The sequence below is a fragment of the Phycodurus eques genome, chromosome 3, assembly GCF_024500275.1.
Source record: "Phycodurus eques isolate BA_2022a chromosome 3, UOR_Pequ_1.1, whole genome shotgun sequence".
NCBI lineage: Eukaryota > Metazoa > Chordata > Actinopteri > Syngnathiformes > Syngnathidae > Phycodurus > Phycodurus eques.
Window position 1 is genome coordinate 11,149,835 of NC_084527.1, and position 18,176 is coordinate 11,168,010.

The window sequence follows — 18,176 nt, forward strand, 5'->3', positions numbered from 1 at the left end:
AGCTCTACAGACTCAGGTCAGATAGTGGAGCACAGATTCCGAACCAAACCTGGTGAAGTATCATAGCTGTTATGCTGCACACAAATGGAATAAATTGCCAACAGAAGTGAAGTCAGCACAAAGTGTGAGCACTTTAAAGCATTTACATTTTGAGTACCTTGTGTATTAAATGCTCTGTATAAATACGTTTATTTGCCTTGCCTAATGTGAAATAGTTTAACAAAGATGAACTGACCTCTCAAAAATGGGCGCCTCGTGGGCACGTTTGGTTAGGTAGGAAAGGCGTGGTCTACACCGGTAGCGGAAATGACGTCGAGACGCCGAATCAATATAACACAGGAACTGCGCGCGTAGCCGGCTCAAACCTTCCTTCCGCGGTGTGACGACGCTGCTTTGGACTAACTACGCACTTTTATCATAAGGCCTATCTTTGTTGGCCATAATTTCAAATCTCGGCCTTCGAAGAATTCAGCCCGACACCTCCGTTTTCCTCCAGTCTTCCCCTTCAACAAATTAGCCAAGAGCAAGCATGTTTGAGGCTCGTCTGGTCCAGGGATCTATCCTGAAGAAGGTGCTGGAGGCCCTGAAGGATCTGATCACGGAGGCGTGCTGGGACGTGAGCTCGTCCGGCATCTCGCTGCAGAGCATGGACTCCTCTCACGTCTCCCTGGTGCAGCTCACCCTGCGCAGCGACGGCTTCGACTCGTACCGCTGCGACAGAAACCTCGCCATGGGAGTCAACTTAAGCAGGTTGGACTAATTACACGCAGTTTTGCCCGACGAAACTGTTTTAATGTTGACGTCAACGGTTTTTTTTTTTAAGTCGTGGTTTGACTATGTTGTCATTTTTGTGGCGCTGACAACGAAAGTGCGAGTTTGGGTGGAAAGAATGAATGCGGCCATCATAGAGGATTTGCCCGGGCATGTTCCTCCTCAAACTTTAAAACACTACCGTTTGCTTCATATTAACTGCTGAAGTGTATTTTACGAGCTTTATCACATTAATAATCCCCTCGAGAGCGAGAAATCTTTGTTACAACGATGGTCGTTGGCTTTAGTTGTCATCGCGAGTCGACGTCACTTGGGCGCCAATTTGAGACTTGGCGGGAATACTGGTTGAACCCGGGAACTTGCACTTCCGATAATGACGTCACTCTGACGGATGCCCCTCGTTTGCATATGTCAGATGGGGGAAAATGTTTGTTTATTTTAAATCTGTTTTTAATGACATGAGCCACGCGTGTGTGTGTATATATATATATATAATGTGTGTATATATATATATATATATATATATATATATATATATAGGGTGATTGAAAAGTAACTCACTATTTTCAAATACTTATTTATTCATATCTTGTAATATTTTTCTTAATTTATTTATTTTTTTGGTGTATGAGTGGCCAGCCAGAAGGCCTGACTTAACACCCTGCGCCTTTTTTTCCCTGTGGGGTCGGTTAAAGGGGCAAGTCTATTCTACCAAAGCAACGACTTTAGAAGAACTTAAAGGGAGAATACGAGAGTTGCTCGTGAAATCAGTTTATGCGGTTCCCTGGCGGCTTGAGAATACTGGTGGCTAATGCTGGTGCCCATATCGAATTTTAAATGAAACTCCATGGAATACACTTTCTTCTCATGTTCATTTCTTGTAAGAAATAAATTACAAGTACTTAAAAAAGGGGAGCAGCTACTCACCCTGTATATAAACATACATGCACACTAACGTTTGAAGATAATTTACCGTACTTTAATCCGACCCATCAAGCTTTTCCCTAAAATGGTTATTTGCGATTAGCTCACATAAAAATTACTTCATTACTTAAAAATTACTTAACATTTAACCTTTGTTATCATTAGTCTAGTAGCGTAATTTCCCCCCCAAGTCATTTTTTAAAACGGGAGAAAAAAACAATCAAATTCAGCAAACAGGAAGAGCCAAGTTGCCTCAATTCCACCTTTGGACATTAAACACAATTTTTAGCAAGCACATTTGATATTTTGACAAAAAGTTGAAATGCCTTAGGCAATTATGCGATTAATCAATTAGCAAAATAGTTGGCGACGATTCCCTGAGTTGGTGCCCACGTTATTTTATTTTATCCCATTTTTTTTTTTAAATTGTAGTTAAAGAATACGATTTGAAATTTTATTATGTTGTAAGGTGCTTTACACATTCTTTTTGCCACATATATGAATGACCTCGTCTCATAAAATAAAGTAACAACTAAGTAAATAAACTAAAGTGTGACCTTTTCGCACAAAATTTGCTCCTCCCTTTGTTTTAAACCATAATTGAAAAACCACTGACCCTTGAATGATGGCTAACTTCCCCCTATTTTTTTTTCTTCCCAGCATGTCCAAGATCCTTAAGTGCGCCGCAAATGAAGACATCATCACCGTCCGAGCCGACGACAACGCAGACACGCTCGCTCTCGTCTTCGAGACCGTCAGTAAGTTGGAGGACAATCTGGTCTGCTTGATGCCATTCTTCTTTAACATTTAATTAATTTTTTTAGACCAGGATAAAGTGTCTGATTACGAGATGAAGTTGATGGACCTTGACGTGGAGCAGTTGGGAATTCCGGTAAGTTCGTGCTGCGGGTTTCTGGTATCCACGCCACAAGACAGTTTCTGACCTGCTTTGGGTCGTGTGCACAGGAGCAGGAGTACAGCTGTGTGGTGAAGATGCCGTCGGGGGAGTTCGCCCGCATCTGCCGCGACCTCTCGCAAATTGGCGACGCCGTCATGATCTCCTGCGCCAAGGACGGCGTCAAGTTCTCCGCCAACGGAGAGCTGGGCACCGGAAACATCAAGTTGTCCCAGACCAGCAACGTGGACAAGGAGGAGGAGGCAGTGAGTTTAGCCAAAATTGAACTCTCTTGTAAATTGCAAATAAATGCCCTGAAATATTCAAGTTATTGATGAATTAAAAGTCACAGTTGTGCTGTAATTTATCTTATAAAAGACTCAAACAAAAAGGAAGTTGAGGGGTTTTCGATTATGAATTAGCTACCCAAAAAAAAAAAACTAATCAAAAAGTTTGAGTTGACTTGAGTGAGTGAAAATCTCTCATATACTCGATTTGAGTTTCGCTAACGATAAAGTAAATGCAAAAATAATCAAAGGGAATTTAAATTGCAAATAAATTTGCAAATATTTTAGTTTTAAAAAAAAGGCTTGAATAAAATTGAATTCAAGGGATTCAAAATGATCATTCAGCTGCAAAAGAAAATCTAAACATTTTGACTTAGATATGTTTTAAATTATAATTTTGCACCAAAAAATAAATCTGTGAATTTTAAGTAGTTAGTGAAAGTATATTTTAAATATAAGTGGTTATGTTATAGATTAAGTAAATTTTTTTTAAAGATTTCTTAAAATATGTAATTTATCTTAAAAGATTCAAATGGGTTATGGATTTTTTAATTATATATATATTTTTTTTTAGCCACAGAAAAATAAGTTGAGTTTAAATTTACTTTTAAAATAATTAAACGGCAAAGCAAATCTAAGGGAATTTAAAAGTACACATGAATTAATTTAAACATTTAAAAGTTAACATGGTTTTCAAATGTTTAGAGGAATTTTATGTCCAGTAACTTAGGTTATGAAAATGAAAACATGATTTAAATTTTAAATTGGCCACATAAAATAAAACAGAAATTGATTGTTGTCGTACTGGAGCGGCTCCAACTACCGGAGACAAATTCCTTGTGTGTTTTTGGACATACTTGGCAAATAAAGATGATTCTGATGATTCTGATTCTGATGTAGTGTGTCTATGTATGATGCATTATGTCTGTTTCCAGGTGACTATTGAGATGAACGAGCCAGTTCAGCTCATCTTCGCCCTCAACTACTTGAACTTCTTCACCAAAGCCACGCCCCTATCCAAGACGGTCACCCTCAGCATGTCGGCCGACATTCCTCTCGGTAAGAGATGCGTCTGCGGGGGCAAAAACAGTGGTACCTTGATTTATGAGTGCCTCGACTTGCGAGATCTCAGAGTTAAGTTGTCACTTGACTGTTGTTTATTGCTACTCACAGTTGTAGTTTGCTGTTAAAACTAAGAATTACCCGTTGTGTGTTCAGACAAATCACATAACATAGCTTGATGCTAGCACGTAAAGGGAAACACCATAGATGGGCTAATGAAACTAGCGTCGGTATTGTGGTAGCTGTGAACCTTTAAACAACTGATATTTGAACACAAACCGTGCAGCAAAACCATATACAACAATCACAGGCATATAATATATATGCACTGCTAAATACGACATTATTGTAACTTAGTTGTATTATATCTATGGATTATACTGCCCTCTGGAGGCCAAGGTTCACACCAGCAGGAGCAGCACAATGGCCATTGGAGTGAAGCATAAATTCATGATGCAAAAACAGTTTTAATTCTTTACATTCCATTTTCTTTATTTTTTAAAAAGTAGCATTTTTGGGAGGCCTATTTTCATTAATGTCAATGAGGAAAAGATGATTTGAGGTATATTTTGAGTCACAAGCATGGTTATTGTATTCAAAGTCAATTAGTCGAGGTACCTCTGCACAGGTTTACTGCTTGTCTGCTTTCTCAATGACCCTGACCACCCCCTTTTTACATGATTATAATTTTTTTTATTTGTTAACTTTTGCGTCAATCTCTGCAGTTGTGGAGTACAAGATTGCTGACATGGGCCACGTCAAATACTACCTGGCGCCAAAGATCGACGAGGAGGCTTCCTAAGCAGTCCGACGGTCAACAAAAAAAGGAGACGAGAGAAGCAGAAGACTCGGTCTAGTATCAAGTGGTCTCCTGGCTCATGCAGCGAGAGCTTCGGTGTCAACATTTTGAAAACGTTTTCATGCGTTCCCAGTTGTGAGGAAATGTCAGCACTTTAGAGTCTCGCTGTCAATTTGCATCTCTTTTTGCATCCACACTTGCAGTTTGTTGTTGTAGATACACATTTGTAAATACTTTGTGGTTTCGTGCTGTCAACTCCCATTTTTTTGTGTACCCTGTAACTCGATCCCAAATAAATGATCCACTTTTTGACAGGTCCGTGGTTCTTGCATTTTTAATTCAAGTCATACGAGTTGGGATGCAAATAACATGAATTACCAAGGGTGTCCAAATTCTGCCCCCCCCCCCCCCCCCCCCCCCACACACACACACTCCTCCCAACTTTTCAAACTTGTAGTAAATTTTTATTGAATTATTTTTGTTTCCATGTTCGAACTGTACAATGTTACATTGGCTTAGAATAATATTTTTTAGGAATAAAACCTTTTTTGGGATAAACCATTAGGTCTACTGTTGGTACAGTCTGTTAATGTTGGAGATTATGGTCCTGCTAGGTGTAAAGTTTGAAAACTCAGGGGAAAAAATTTACACGTAGCGTTTGAGTCACGTTTTGAAAGTTGTGTACAGTTTCCTAACAAATTTTCGAAATGGCAAAAATGGGTTGCTCTGTGTTTATATTTTTATAAGTTTGTAAATTAGTAAAAGATACTGGAGATACTGCTTTTGTCCACCAGATGTCGCTGGTTTTCTATTTTTCTTGTTACGTGACAGCCAGCTGGTCCACTCAGCTCGTCTGTCTTTGTGACTTTCATTGAAAATAGATCCGTTCCACAGCTTGACAAGTTGGTTTAGAATTCAGAGAAATGACATCATTCAGTTTTAGGAGGCAGCGAGCCAGAGAGTTACGCGACCGGCCAGGAAGGCAGCCATCATCCATCAAACCGAGTAAATCTGCTAATTTGTCCCCTTTTTTTGGGTCAGATAGTTTTAATCTTTTCACTAAGCTTTATCATCTGGTTGTGGACTCGAACTGCTTCTGCCTGCGGTGTTAACTCATGTGGTTTGAACACATACGCTACCATTTTAATGACAATTTGCATGTGCTTACTTAGGAGCACAAGTCTGCAGGCTAGTGATAGCAACTAGCTGAGCATGCTAACAATATTTTTTATTTTTTTCTCAAATTTAAAAAAGCACCGATATTTATTTACAACATAGATTATGTTTGTATTGAAAAATGTTATTACAAATAATAATAAAAACAATTTGTTTAGAAAATACATTTTAATTTAACACGTACTTTCAAGTCCTGGTGACAAATAAAACGTGCTAACTTAAGCACGAGAGGCTTGAGTCTAGTGATAGCACATAGCTTTGCACGCTCAGGAAAATAGCATTATATAATACACGCGTGTTAAACTGGTGGCCCAGGGGCCAGATCCGGCCCGCCACATCATTTTATGTGGCCCGCAAAAGCAAATCAAAATGGCTAATTGTGTTCTGGTGTAATAACATTGAGATATTTGCAAGCATTTTTTTGTTTGTTACCAATACCCCTTTGAAAAGATATGTAATAGTTGAAAAACATGTTCTTATAGGCTTCGGATTTCAAAACTGGTTATTCATCAATGTGTTGTGTATACTGTGTTATATGAGGTAATCTTTTCGTTTATATGGGTTCACAGTAATAGCGGCCCTCCGGGGGAAATCATAACTGCGATGTGGCCCATGACAAAGATGAGTTTGACACCCCTGATAATAGTTTGCGTTACAGTGGAACCTCGATAAAACGGACCCCGATATAAAGGATATCGGCTCAAACGTAAAGTCGGGACTGAACAATATGTCCAAAAAATAGTTTCCATTTGTCACTTAAACTGCTGTCAAAGTTTGTGAGTTCCAGAATTGGCCGCTGTTGTTTACTGGTACAGGAAGCACAGGAATTCCTCGCGGCTCATGAAAGCGACTCGCCTACAATGAGTATTGTACGTCCACAATATCACCATGACCAAGCAAGCAAGGTAAGTTTGAATAAAATGTGAAACTTTCAAACATTATCAAGGTTTTTAAAACAATATTTATTTACATAAACTTTGTACTGTATTGGGAGTTTTAGGCCATGAAAAAGCCTACAAAACAATAATTTTGTACTGTGCAGTAATATGAGAGCATATGGTATCCAAAAAAGTGCTCCAATGTAACCGACAGCTATATCGGACGACTCCCCGCCCCTAATAGTCTGTTTTATCGAGGTTCCACTACATAGTAATAACATAAATAGAATGTAAAGAATTAAACAGTTTATGCATCATGAGTAATTCATTGTGGCTCCTTTTGGCCTGTGACTTGGGCTCCATGTAGTAATATCATTTTTTTTTCATTTGTACTCAACTACTGTAAGTGACCCAGCAATCTGCAGTACTATTATTATTATTATTATTTTTTTTTTTTAATCCAGATAACGAAAATCTGCCTGAGAGTATTGCTCTATTTTCTGTCTACATGTGTTTCTGCACCGTTTGTGTTCAAATATCCATCGCTTAAAGCACTTTCGATCCTATTCGTTAGTCTGGCTATTGTGTTTCCCATTATGTGTTAACATTAACCTAGCGGAATTAAAGGCAAAGTTATGTGGTAGGTTTAAATACACAACTTGCATACGATACGGCTCGCAAACAGGCAACAAAACGTTATGTAGCCTAGCAAGCTAGTGGTAGTACGTTGCGGTTGCGGTTGTACGTAAACATGCCACCGTTCTGTCAAATCATGCTCTAAAGTTTCGATGTGGGTGAAGTCATTTAATTAAAAGTAAAGTAATTTAATGACAGTAAGTTAGCACCCATTATTTCTGTCATGTAATGTTGGTTTGACCTGAATGATTAGAATACACGATCTGACTAGAGCAGTGATTTCCAACCTTTATGGAGCCAAAGAACATATTTTACAATTGAAAAATCTCAACACCGACAAACAAAAATGTCACAAAAAGTGGACACATGAATTAGTGTATGTACTTCCTGCCATCTAATAGAAGACCATTCATTTGTTCTGTCTGTCACTATGCCTCACTAGCATAAATAGATGAACAAAGATACATTATTTATTGTAAATATAATTTTTGGAGGTGGCACGGTGGTCGGCTGGTTAGAGCGCCTGCCTCACAGTTCTGAGGACCGGGGTTCAATTCCCGGCTCCACCTGTGTGGAGTTTGCATGTTCTCCCCGTGCTTGCGTGGGTTTTCTCCGGGCACTCCGGTTTCTTCCCACATCCCAAAAACATGCATGGCAGGTTAATTGAAGACTCTAAATTGCCCGTGGGTGTGAATGTGAGTGCAAATGGTTGTTTGTTTATGTGTGCCCTGCGATTGGCTGGCAACCAGTTCAGGGTGTACCGTGTCTCCTGCCCGAAGATAGCTGGAATAGGCTCCAATACTCCTGCGACCCTTGTGAGGATAAGCGGCTCAGTAAATGGATGGATGGATGGATATTTTTGGAGCAATTAAGTACACAAGTATATACAGTAAATAAACAGGTCATTTAAATAGACACATTCCTTCATCTTGTGATCAACTCACTGATCGGTGATCGGCCCCAAAAATCCTGATCGGGTAAAGCCCACTTTTGGTGGTTGGAATGTCAGCTCGGGCCCAGTTTTGCGTGTTCTCCCAATGCTTGCGTAGGTTTAAAATGGCAATGGGATGGCGACCAGTCCAAGGTGTACCCTGCCTCTCGCCCAAAATCATCTGGGATATGGTCCAGCTCACCTGTGACCCAAATCAGGATGAGGATGGATGGATGTTAACTTTAAGGAGTTATTTTTTTTTTTTTCTCTTTCCAAGTGATCATGGTTGTATTAGTACAGCCGCCTGGTTTAAATAAATAAATAAATAAAATAAAATAAAGTGTAGGATGAAATGACAGTGCTGGAGAGGGAGAGAAGAGCAGATTAAAAGTGTCTGCCAGCATAATCCCTCACTCTGCAATATGAAAATTCATCAGATGAAATGGCTCAACTATAATGAGCCTTCAGGAAGAAAGGGAAAAAAGAGGGCTTTATTTTTTTTTTGGGGGGGGGGGGTTATTTATGCCAAATACACCTGATGGACATTTTTATATCATAATTCCTATGTTAAATCCCTGCCTGTTATCAACAGTGTCCTGAAATGTTTCCTTTTCTTTGTCTTTTTCTACAAAAGGACGTCCTGAGTGAGGGAAGGCGAGTGTGTCCTCTGAGGCAAAGTACTGTAAGTACTCCACTGATATTACTGATAAAAACACTGTAGTCATTTTAAGAGTTTTAATTAACCAGTGACATTAAGGTTCACTTTAATTACTTCCTGCAATCAAAATAAAAAAGGCAGAGTCATAATTGAGTTTTACACTCTAATAATACCGGGAATTCTTTATCTCAATGTCACTGACCTAATAACTACAGTACCATATTTTCACGACCATAAGGCGCACTTAAAAGTCTTAAATTTTCTCCAAAATGAACGGCTCGCTTTATAATGCGGCGCACCTTATGTGTGCACCGAGTTCCAAAATCTGTAAATGTTGTTGTGTGACTTTGATGAGCGCTCCGCTGGGAGCATTTCCTGCCGACACGCTGCTTATATAGAGGAAGGCGGACGTGACTGAGGACAGCTTGCGGGCGTAAAGGAGGAAGGGTGTGCATGACAGAGGACGCTAAAGACACGCCCCCAGTATGTGTATAGTTTCGGTGTGTGCAATAGTTTGGCTAAGGACTCCCGAAAACTGCACCTACGGAGAGACACACTTACAAAGCACAGTTTAAACTGCAAGTTATTAGTTACGCGGAGGAACATGGGAATCGAGCAGCCGCAAGAGAATTCAAGATCAACGAATCCGTGGTTCGCAAGTGGAGGAAGCAGGAAAACAAGCTTCGCCAAATCAAGAAGACGAAGCTGAGTTTCTGCGGAAACAAGGCGAGGTGGCCTTGTTTCAGGCGGGAGAAGCGTCTTTACAGTCATCATTCGACTGAGTGCAATAACTCGGAGCTTGCCATCATTCCGGGAGGCTTGACGAAGGAGGCTTTGTTTATTTTACTTATTTTAGCTCTTCGCTGATTGGCTGGGGAGAGTCATGTGCTTCTCTTACTTCATAATAAGGTATATGTGGTCCATTTTGAACTTCCGGTTACAAAATCTGTTTCCTTCCCTGATGAAAGGGTTAACACCAATCTCTTTACAAACGTCATATGGGCAATTGCTCGTATAATTAATCTTCACATGCAGGCTGTTTCTTTAATGAAGTGGGTATAAACTGCACTAAGGATGCCAAAGTAAATGTATGAACATAAGACCAAACATAGTTAAATTTCCTTTATGTGTAATTCTCAGCTGACCTCTTCTATTCCTATCACCTGATCTCCAGCCCGTTATCTTGACCTTGCGCTCCTTCGTCTCTTCTTCTTATCTGTCTGGGCAGCCATTAAATTGCTTTTACAGTGGCAGGGGATTTTAGTCTGGGTGATTAGGGGTATGCAGACTGTCTCTCTCACTGTGTTTAGAAAGTGAACACTCCCCTGTTTAAATAGCAGCTTTCTCCGTATGTAAATAAATAAATAAATACATAAATAATGAATTTTAAAAAACAAAAGTAGGTATTGATTGTGATAGGAGTGACCTGACCCACAAGCTGTTATTCAGTCGATTTTGTTTTTGCTTGAGATACCAGAGCTGTGTGTTGGCAGTGAACTCGGTTAAACTCATTTCACAATAAGCAGCAGTTTGTCAAATATTGAACAATTCATCCAAAAAGAGGCTATAAATTGTTTAATGCTTTTCCGAGTTGAAGTTTACTGTCAAACTAAACATACTGTAAAAAAAAAAAAGAGAGAATTACACGTTGAGTATTTAAAACAATCACAGAGCTTTGCCGCTTACATTAATGCTAACAAACAATGCGAAACGCCATTGACATGCTCACGGTTAGCATCGATAGTTGCGGTTTTAGAAGCAACGGATATTTGAACACAAACGGTGGAGAGATGTAGACAACGTCCTACACAAAATCACGGAATGCTTTCACTCAAAACAGAAGTTGTTTTGAGAGACTCGCCTCTTTCTTGGTATCGCTTCCCTGCTCTTGACACTACAAACCTTGTGGCCACAGCATTTTGACATTGACATTGAATGCTGTTACTGAAACTAAAGTTACTTCAAGATTAAAGATGTTCAATACCAATTTTTTCAGACTGATATGAGTACGAGTAGTTACTCTTGAGTACCTACCGATACTGAGTACCCGTACCGTTAGTACTTTGGATACATCCATCCATCCATTTTCTTTACCGCCAGCCAGTCACGAGCACCCGATACCTTGAACTAAGGCCAATATTGGCCCGTTATAGATACCTGGTTTCGGTAATCGCCCATTCTTATTCAGGATGTCTCTTGGCGTCTCTTCCACTTGACACTGCTGCAAACCTTTGTGGCCAAGGAATATATGTGTAAACTAGAAATCAATGTGTGAGGACAGGGAGGAGGAGAGGAAAACTCATCACCTGTCATCATTCAAATCCTTCCTTAATCGGGATGTTTTCATAAATGTCTCTCTAACAGCAGGTGAAATGGCTTCATTAATCAGGTTGATATCCCAGAAGTGTGATTGACTTCGTTATATACAGTGCTGTGAAAAAGTATTGGCCCACTTCTCAGATTATTTTATTTTTGAATAGTTTCCCCACTTTAATGTTTAAGATCATCAAACAAATGTAAATGTCAGACAAATATAACCCAAGCGAACTCAAAAAGCAGTATTTGAATGGTGCAAACCTGGCCCTGTGCGTAAAAACAATTAATCATCAGTAAACCATTAATTAATTGTGGCTAATCATAATTTTTGGTTAATTTTCACTGAGCACACCCAAGCCTGATTACCTCCAGACATTTACTGTATATACTTGTGAACTTAAATGCTAAAAAATATATATTTACAATAAATAATGTATCTTCGTTCATCTATTTAAATAAAGGTTTTGGAGTGGCCTATTCAAAGTCCAGACTTAAATGACCTTAAAAAGGCCGATGATGCTCGTAAACCCTCCATTTTTGCTGCAAACAATTCTGCAAGGAAGAGTATGCCAAAATATCCCCACAAAGATGTGAACGACTCATTGACAGTTGTAGAAAACGCTTGGTTTCAGTTGTTGCTGCTGAGGAAGGCCCAACCAGGTATTAGGTTTAGGGAGTCATTACTTTTTCACACAAGGCCAGGTAACTCAATAGTTTTTTTCCCTTAATAATGAAATCACCATTTAAAAACAGCATTATATTGGTCTGATATTTACATTTCTTTGATGATCTTAAACATTAAAGTGGGGAAACTGTGCAAAAATAGAATTTGAGAAGGGGGCCAATACTTTTTCATGGCACTGTATATGATCATTATGTGTCCTTCTTTATTATTTCAAAGCAGTGTATTCGTCTTATGTTGTGCACCGATACATTATGTAACTGGCGTACTAAAAAAAAAAAAAAGAATTTAACATATTTTGCTTTGATTTGTAAAGGAGTAAGAAGAAAAGTTTTGTTCCCATGCAATCGTGGAAAAGTGTGATGCCTCTCGCCCGTACTATAGATGAGGGATGGATGGATTCCAATGGGATGTATTCTGGTTTGTATAGTGTTTGACTTTTAAGCTTGTCCTTTAACAGTGTGTTCACTGTTAAATTAATTGTTGAGAGTGACGAGTGAGCACATCACATGACAAGAAGACCGAGCTTCTTTTGGAACAGCATCAGTGGGTTTGGGTGGGTCCACCATCCCGTTTCTCAAGACCTGTGACACTCTCTTGCATAAACCCGCAGAGCTGTGGCTTCATGGATTATTGATGCTCAACGGCACATGGCGGCGGCACACACATCCCGCACACACACACATTAAAATATTCCAGGTGTCAGGATATAAGGGGATTCCCTTCCCTTCATCACCCCCCGACAGCCTCGCTTTGATTCTACCCGGCGTGCCTCACAGCAGGCACGAGTGTATTTGTGACTGTGCGCAATGTCATCCCCGCCAGCATTGGCATAATAATGACATGTCCTCTTTGTCCTTGCTTTCTGTCACGATTGTTTCGTACAGAAAGAGTAGACCTGTCACAGGATACCAGACAGCGGAGGAGGAGGATGAAGGGTGTCGACGTGCAAGAATCTCCTAAAACGTAATTTGTACATTAGGGACAAAAAGTCCATAGTTAATTGTGGTTTTGTTTTCTTAATGGCTCGTTTTCATTGCCAAGTTAGTGATGCTGAAAATAGTCACACATAAGATACTGTACTTTAAGTGTGTGATTCTAGCCCCTCAATTTGAGAAAAGAGCCCCCACATCATTTCATATTTTTGGAATTTGGAATTTTTTTGTAAACTATCTTGCCTTTTTACACCACCACTAGTATCTCACACTTTCTGAACGGATTTTGCATGTTCTTTCCCTTGCCTCTTGCGCAAAGTCAGCTGGGATAGGCTCCAGCTCACCCGTGACTTTAATGAGGACAAGCGCTACAAAAAAAGATGACTGGATGGATGAACACCACCTTAGTGGCTTTAACAAAAGAATCAACATCAGAAAGTACGGCGTTCACCATTTAAAGTTGAACTAAACTCATTCTCGTGTTTTGTTTCTAAATACATTATACATGTTTGAAGGTAAGTGCTGAAAACATGCAGACTGAGAACAATATAGGGATGACTTGTTGAGATATAGCTGAAAATTCCTTTTCATCATCTCAGAAGGCCTGATTTTTTTTGGGGGGGGGGGCGTGGCCTCGTGATGTCAGCAGGCTAGGGTGTATACTTTCTAGCATGAGGCCATCCCCCTTTTCCATTGCAGATTGCAAAAATCATCCAAGGGGTCCGGTGCGCATTGTGCTACTGTGGCCGCTTATGGTTCACCCCAGCGGCCACAGAAGCGTTGTCCCGCTGAATTTCAAAGGAGGGAAAATTGTCTCGTCGGCACGGCTGATGGTCATTATACCGGCTCAGAGGCTGCTTTCTCTGCAGCCCGTGAGAGCGTGTGCAATGTCCGTTGCTGGGAATTCTCCTCTCTCCGCTTAGGAGCCATGAGAGAGAGAACGCACGTCTTTGATTGACAGCTGAAAGTTCCGGGGAGGTGGGGTTTTGAGAGCATTTAGCGACACGCCTACAAGCGCCTGGAAGCTGAAAGAGTGTCTCAATTCCTGACCATTTAGAAGCCTGATTTCACATATTTGCCTTTTTTTTTTTTTTTTTTTTAATTCGTTCATTCATCGTCTGACTTGTTAACAAGACTCTTTTCTGTGATGTGTCAAATTTACAATTTCTATTTGCTTCTACTTTAAGAGTGGCAGCTATTTTACATAAAGTGCCTCAATCTTCAGTCTTCAGGCACCATTCAAGCTCGAAACCGCCAATGGCCACAATAATCAACATATTGTTAAATTCTCTCGCGTTATAAAACTTTATGAAGGCGTACTTTTAACAAAGCACATGTGCTGGCGCTTGTAATATATTAGTACAGGTGTACCTATTATTGTGACCACTGAGTGTAATTGTCCCTCTGTGTCCGGGGATACCACAGGTTGCTCCTTAGCAACTGTTTCCACGGCTACAAAGTTGACCCCCCCCCCCCCCCTCCGCACCCCGAACCTACCTCTATAATAAGTCGCGGGTGCCCCTTTGCTTCATTTGCCTTAAGCCTATGATCATGTGTAACATAGCTTAATGTTATATTATCATGCTTTTATTAGGTGCTAATTCTGATTAGTATGATATCACTGTGTCTTCTCACGGTGTGTGCAAGTCACAGTCATTCCTTATACTTTCTCCTTGTATTGATTCATTCATCAATGAATCATTGTCATACTGTATATGTGAAACAGCTCCATAAAGAGGGAAGTTCCATAAAGATACAGTAAAGGATGCTTGGGTACATCTAGACATGCAATGCAAGCCTCGGAGCAACACAAAGATCTATTTATATCCCTCCTAAAAATAGACAATCTTCTCCATAGAAACATGAAATCCTTCTCAGGGGCAAATTATTCTCTAGCTGCTGCTGTAGATGTGTGACCATGCATGTGTGTCTTTTTTTTATTTATTATTAGTTTTTATTTTTATACATATAAATAAATGTGTGTTCTGCTAATTCTTCCAAAAGTGGGAGCAAATGAGCATCATTGCAGGTGTGAGCTGCTTTATTGGGGAATCTCCGCTCTGACGCTCAGCAGGAAGCAGGCAGGATTTGACAGTCCTTCCACCGTCATCATCACATGCGCGCACACGCACACATGCTACTGTACGAGGGAGTTGTCTTAATGTGGAGAGGAAAAACATGGAGTCCTTCCATTGGACACTTCGGAAAATATTGTGGTGTATGCAGCTTACTCTACATTTTGACTGCTATTTTTAGAATTTTCACCCCTCTCATGTTGCTAAATAAGCCAAAATACAGTGGTGCCTTGCGATACGAGTTTAATTAATTCCATGACCACACTTGTAACACAAAACACGCATATTGAAATGAATGAAAATGCCATTAATCTGCCCCAAAAACACATATTTCGTAACAGTACTCTATAATATTGTACTTAATAATAGATCAATTAAAAAAACGTAATAAAAGCAGGTATGACATAATTAAATAGAATGTAAAGAGTTAAACGGGTTGTGCATTACGATTCATTCATTGCGGCTCCTTTTTTGTGTGCGCGTCTTGGCCGTGGGGGCGCAGTATGATACAGTCATGCAGGAACAACCGAAGAAGAGTTTCACAACTACTGTAAGTTACCTAATGATAAATGCAGTAATATTTGTCTTTTTTCACATAGGAAATAGAAAATATGCCTGTCAGTATTGTTACATTGCATGTCTACATGTGTCGCTACATCGTTAATGTTCAAATATTCGCCACATGGATGCTATTCGTTAGCCCGACTATGGCGTATCTCATGTGTTAGCCTTAAGCTAGCGGACTTAAAGGCAAAGTTATGTGGTTTGTTATAAATCAATTCTTTTTGTTTGATGTTTAGTTTGACAGTAAACCTCAACTGGGAGTGGCAACAAACGGCTTGCTCACGATCTGCCAAACTGCTGCTTGTTGTCCAGTGAGTTGAGGTGCGTTCACTGCACCACACAGTGCTCGTATCTCAACTTTTCACACGCAAGTCACGGCCCGATGACCGCTCGTCTCGCAAAAACTTTGTAAGTCAGGTATTTGAAACGGCTCTTAGTATAGTGCAGTGCTGTTCTGCACTACTGCACACCACCATGATAACATAACGTAATTTAATCAAAACGTAGCATTACAATCCTTGTAAAAAGCAGAATATTTGACATAGCTTATGTATTTAGTTTTGATAGATCCTGGAAGTTGTACCTGATGAATTGTCTCGTAAGTACATCCTCATGTCCTCCTTTGTCATTTCAGTGTTTGCATAAGGTGGATATTTATATAAAAAATAGTTACGTGTGTGTTTTCCTTTTGGGAAAAGCAGCGTGCATGTTTTAGACAAAGTCACTGAGGCATAGATAAACGAAAAATCCCACAGAGATGGAGATAAGAGACACAAGGACGAACATGTTGACGAGGCAAAAAGACAGAAAACCTGAAATCTTGCAAAAGGCGTTTCAAAGATAACGTTCTGGAGAGAGTAGAAAATTTGTGCTGATAACATCCGTGTACAGAATGCTGTGGTCAGAACAAAACAAGAGACAAATTACATGGAAAATGTTTATCTTTTAACAGTCATGTAGTGTAATGTTTGCTGTATAGCAGTATATTGTGCACTGATGTGACTATTTCAGCAGAAAACACTTAGATTAGTACTGAAAATCAAAATGGTCCAAATCAACAAAATCTGTTATGACGACACTATTTTATTTTTTTTTTTTACTTAAATCAGCGAGGCAAAATAGCAAGCAGTATAACATCTTTTTCTTCTTAATGAGTGCATCAAGGTGTCGCAGCAAGCAGAATGTACTGTCTTGAACAAAGACGCTTATTGCAGTCACAGCAACATAAGAAATAAATATAAAGTGATTTTGTGATGCCTTCACAGACCTTTTCTTTGTCCTTTTATTTTTTTTCAAATTTGGGTCCCATGTCTTTGTCAACTCAAAAGTTTCTGCTTGCAAACTCAAACTCAACAAACTCAGAAGCAGAATCAAAAACACACATGGAATTTGTCTCCGGTAGTTGGAGCCGCTCTAATACGACAACAGACACCCATTTGACAGAAAATACTTTTGAGACATAAACACATAAAAACACAGTACGGAGAGTCACGGAGCAATGAAAGGTTACCGGTAGCACGATAATCTGGTACAGAGATTATTGTTCAAATGGCGCAGACTTCAAGAAATTCAAGCAGTTTAAAGTGGCTAGTAGTGCGATAATCTGGAAGTGTCAATTGTACAAATGGTGCAGATACTTCTCAATCACATGAGTGGCCAGTATTAGACAACAAAAGATATGCAAATAGTGCAGTGGTGAGTCTACTACAGTGAGTGCATGAATAATGTATAATTGGCCCGACAGAGATGTGACAACAATCTCAAGACAAAATTGGTAGCATGTTACAATGGAATTGTAAGTTAAGTGTTTAAGAAGTTAATGGCAAGAGGAAAGAAGCTCTTGCAATGTCTGCTAGTTTTAGTATTTTACTCTATTTCAGTATTCATCACCACTTTTGAAACTGGTGTGAATATATGCCGTTATACCCAGTGTGCAGGAAGGTTTTGAGCTATCATAGTATAAACTTTATGTTTATATTCATGGCTAAGCAGCATAAATGATTATATATTCAGGAAACCCTCATTAATATCCATATCTGAGCATCCTTCCAACCTCGCTGTTCATTTTCTGACAAAAATAACATCACTTAAACTGTTGGTGCGCGATCATCGAGAGCTTTTGCGGCTAACGGGACGCCGTTTTATTTTGACAGATGGCATTTCCTCATTGATCCTGCAGGCTATTTACATATCTCGGCTGTTCATTCGTCAATCAATGGGATGTGTGAAGAGACTTGACCCGGCTTAATTACTACTTTGCATCTTAGCCAAGGTCGCTTAAATGGATTCAGTCCCTCATTGAGTACCGAAAAAACCTCCAGCAGAGCTTTAATTGCATTTCTGTACCTATCGCTCTTATGGCAATCACATACTGTAATCTAATGCGACACACTCTTCACACACACACGTTCATGCACACACGCTAAGGGCCTATCTCTCTTTGACATGCTGAAATTGGCTGCAGTGATCACAGAAGAGAGAACAGATTTTTTTTTTTTAAATGTAAGGTGCTGCATTCAAGCGCTACTGTGCAATCGGCTTTTTGAAGACTGCTGAACACCCGCTTTCATCTATTTGAACAGAAATT

The 18,176-nt window shown here is 39.7% G+C and overlaps 2 protein-coding genes across 3 annotated transcripts in view; both read left to right on the plus strand.

Annotated features, from left to right (window-relative positions):
• Positions 1–334: 334 nt before the first annotated feature.
• On the plus strand, positions 335–5,047 carry pcna (proliferating cell nuclear antigen). The gene is made up of 6 exons (XM_061673413.1): positions 335–750; positions 2,356–2,453; positions 2,520–2,587; positions 2,662–2,856; positions 3,813–3,936; positions 4,665–5,047. The coding sequence occupies exons 1-6, from the start codon at positions 530–532 to the stop codon at positions 4,739–4,741; spliced, it is 783 nt and encodes a 260-aa protein (XP_061529397.1). The 5' UTR covers positions 335–529; the 3' UTR covers positions 4,742–5,047.
• A 986-nt stretch (positions 5,048–6,033) lies between these two features.
• Positions 6,034–18,176, plus strand: part of kcnip3b (Kv channel interacting protein 3b, calsenilin) — a 51,704-nt gene continuing 39,561 nt past the window's right edge. The window contains exons 1-2 of one of the 2 annotated variants that reach the window (XM_061672015.1): positions 6,034–6,819; positions 8,994–9,041. The gene's annotated coding sequence lies outside the window, so the exon portion shown is untranslated. The remainder of the gene's footprint in view (positions 6,820–8,993; positions 9,042–18,176) is intronic. The other variant, XM_061672016.1, reaches the window with a different exon arrangement.

Coding starts and splice junctions, on each gene's coding strand:
- pcna (XM_061673413.1), top strand. CDS start 530: ATGTTTGAGGCTCGTCTGGTCCAGGGATCTATCCTGAAGAAGGTGCTG. Junction 2,454..2,519: donor TCTCGTCTTCGAGACCGTCA/GTAAGTTGGAGG, acceptor TAATTTTTTTAG/ACCAGGATAAAGTGTCTGAT. Junction 2,588..2,661: donor TGGAGCAGTTGGGAATTCCG/GTAAGTTCGTGC, acceptor TCGTGTGCACAG/GAGCAGGAGTACAGCTGTGT.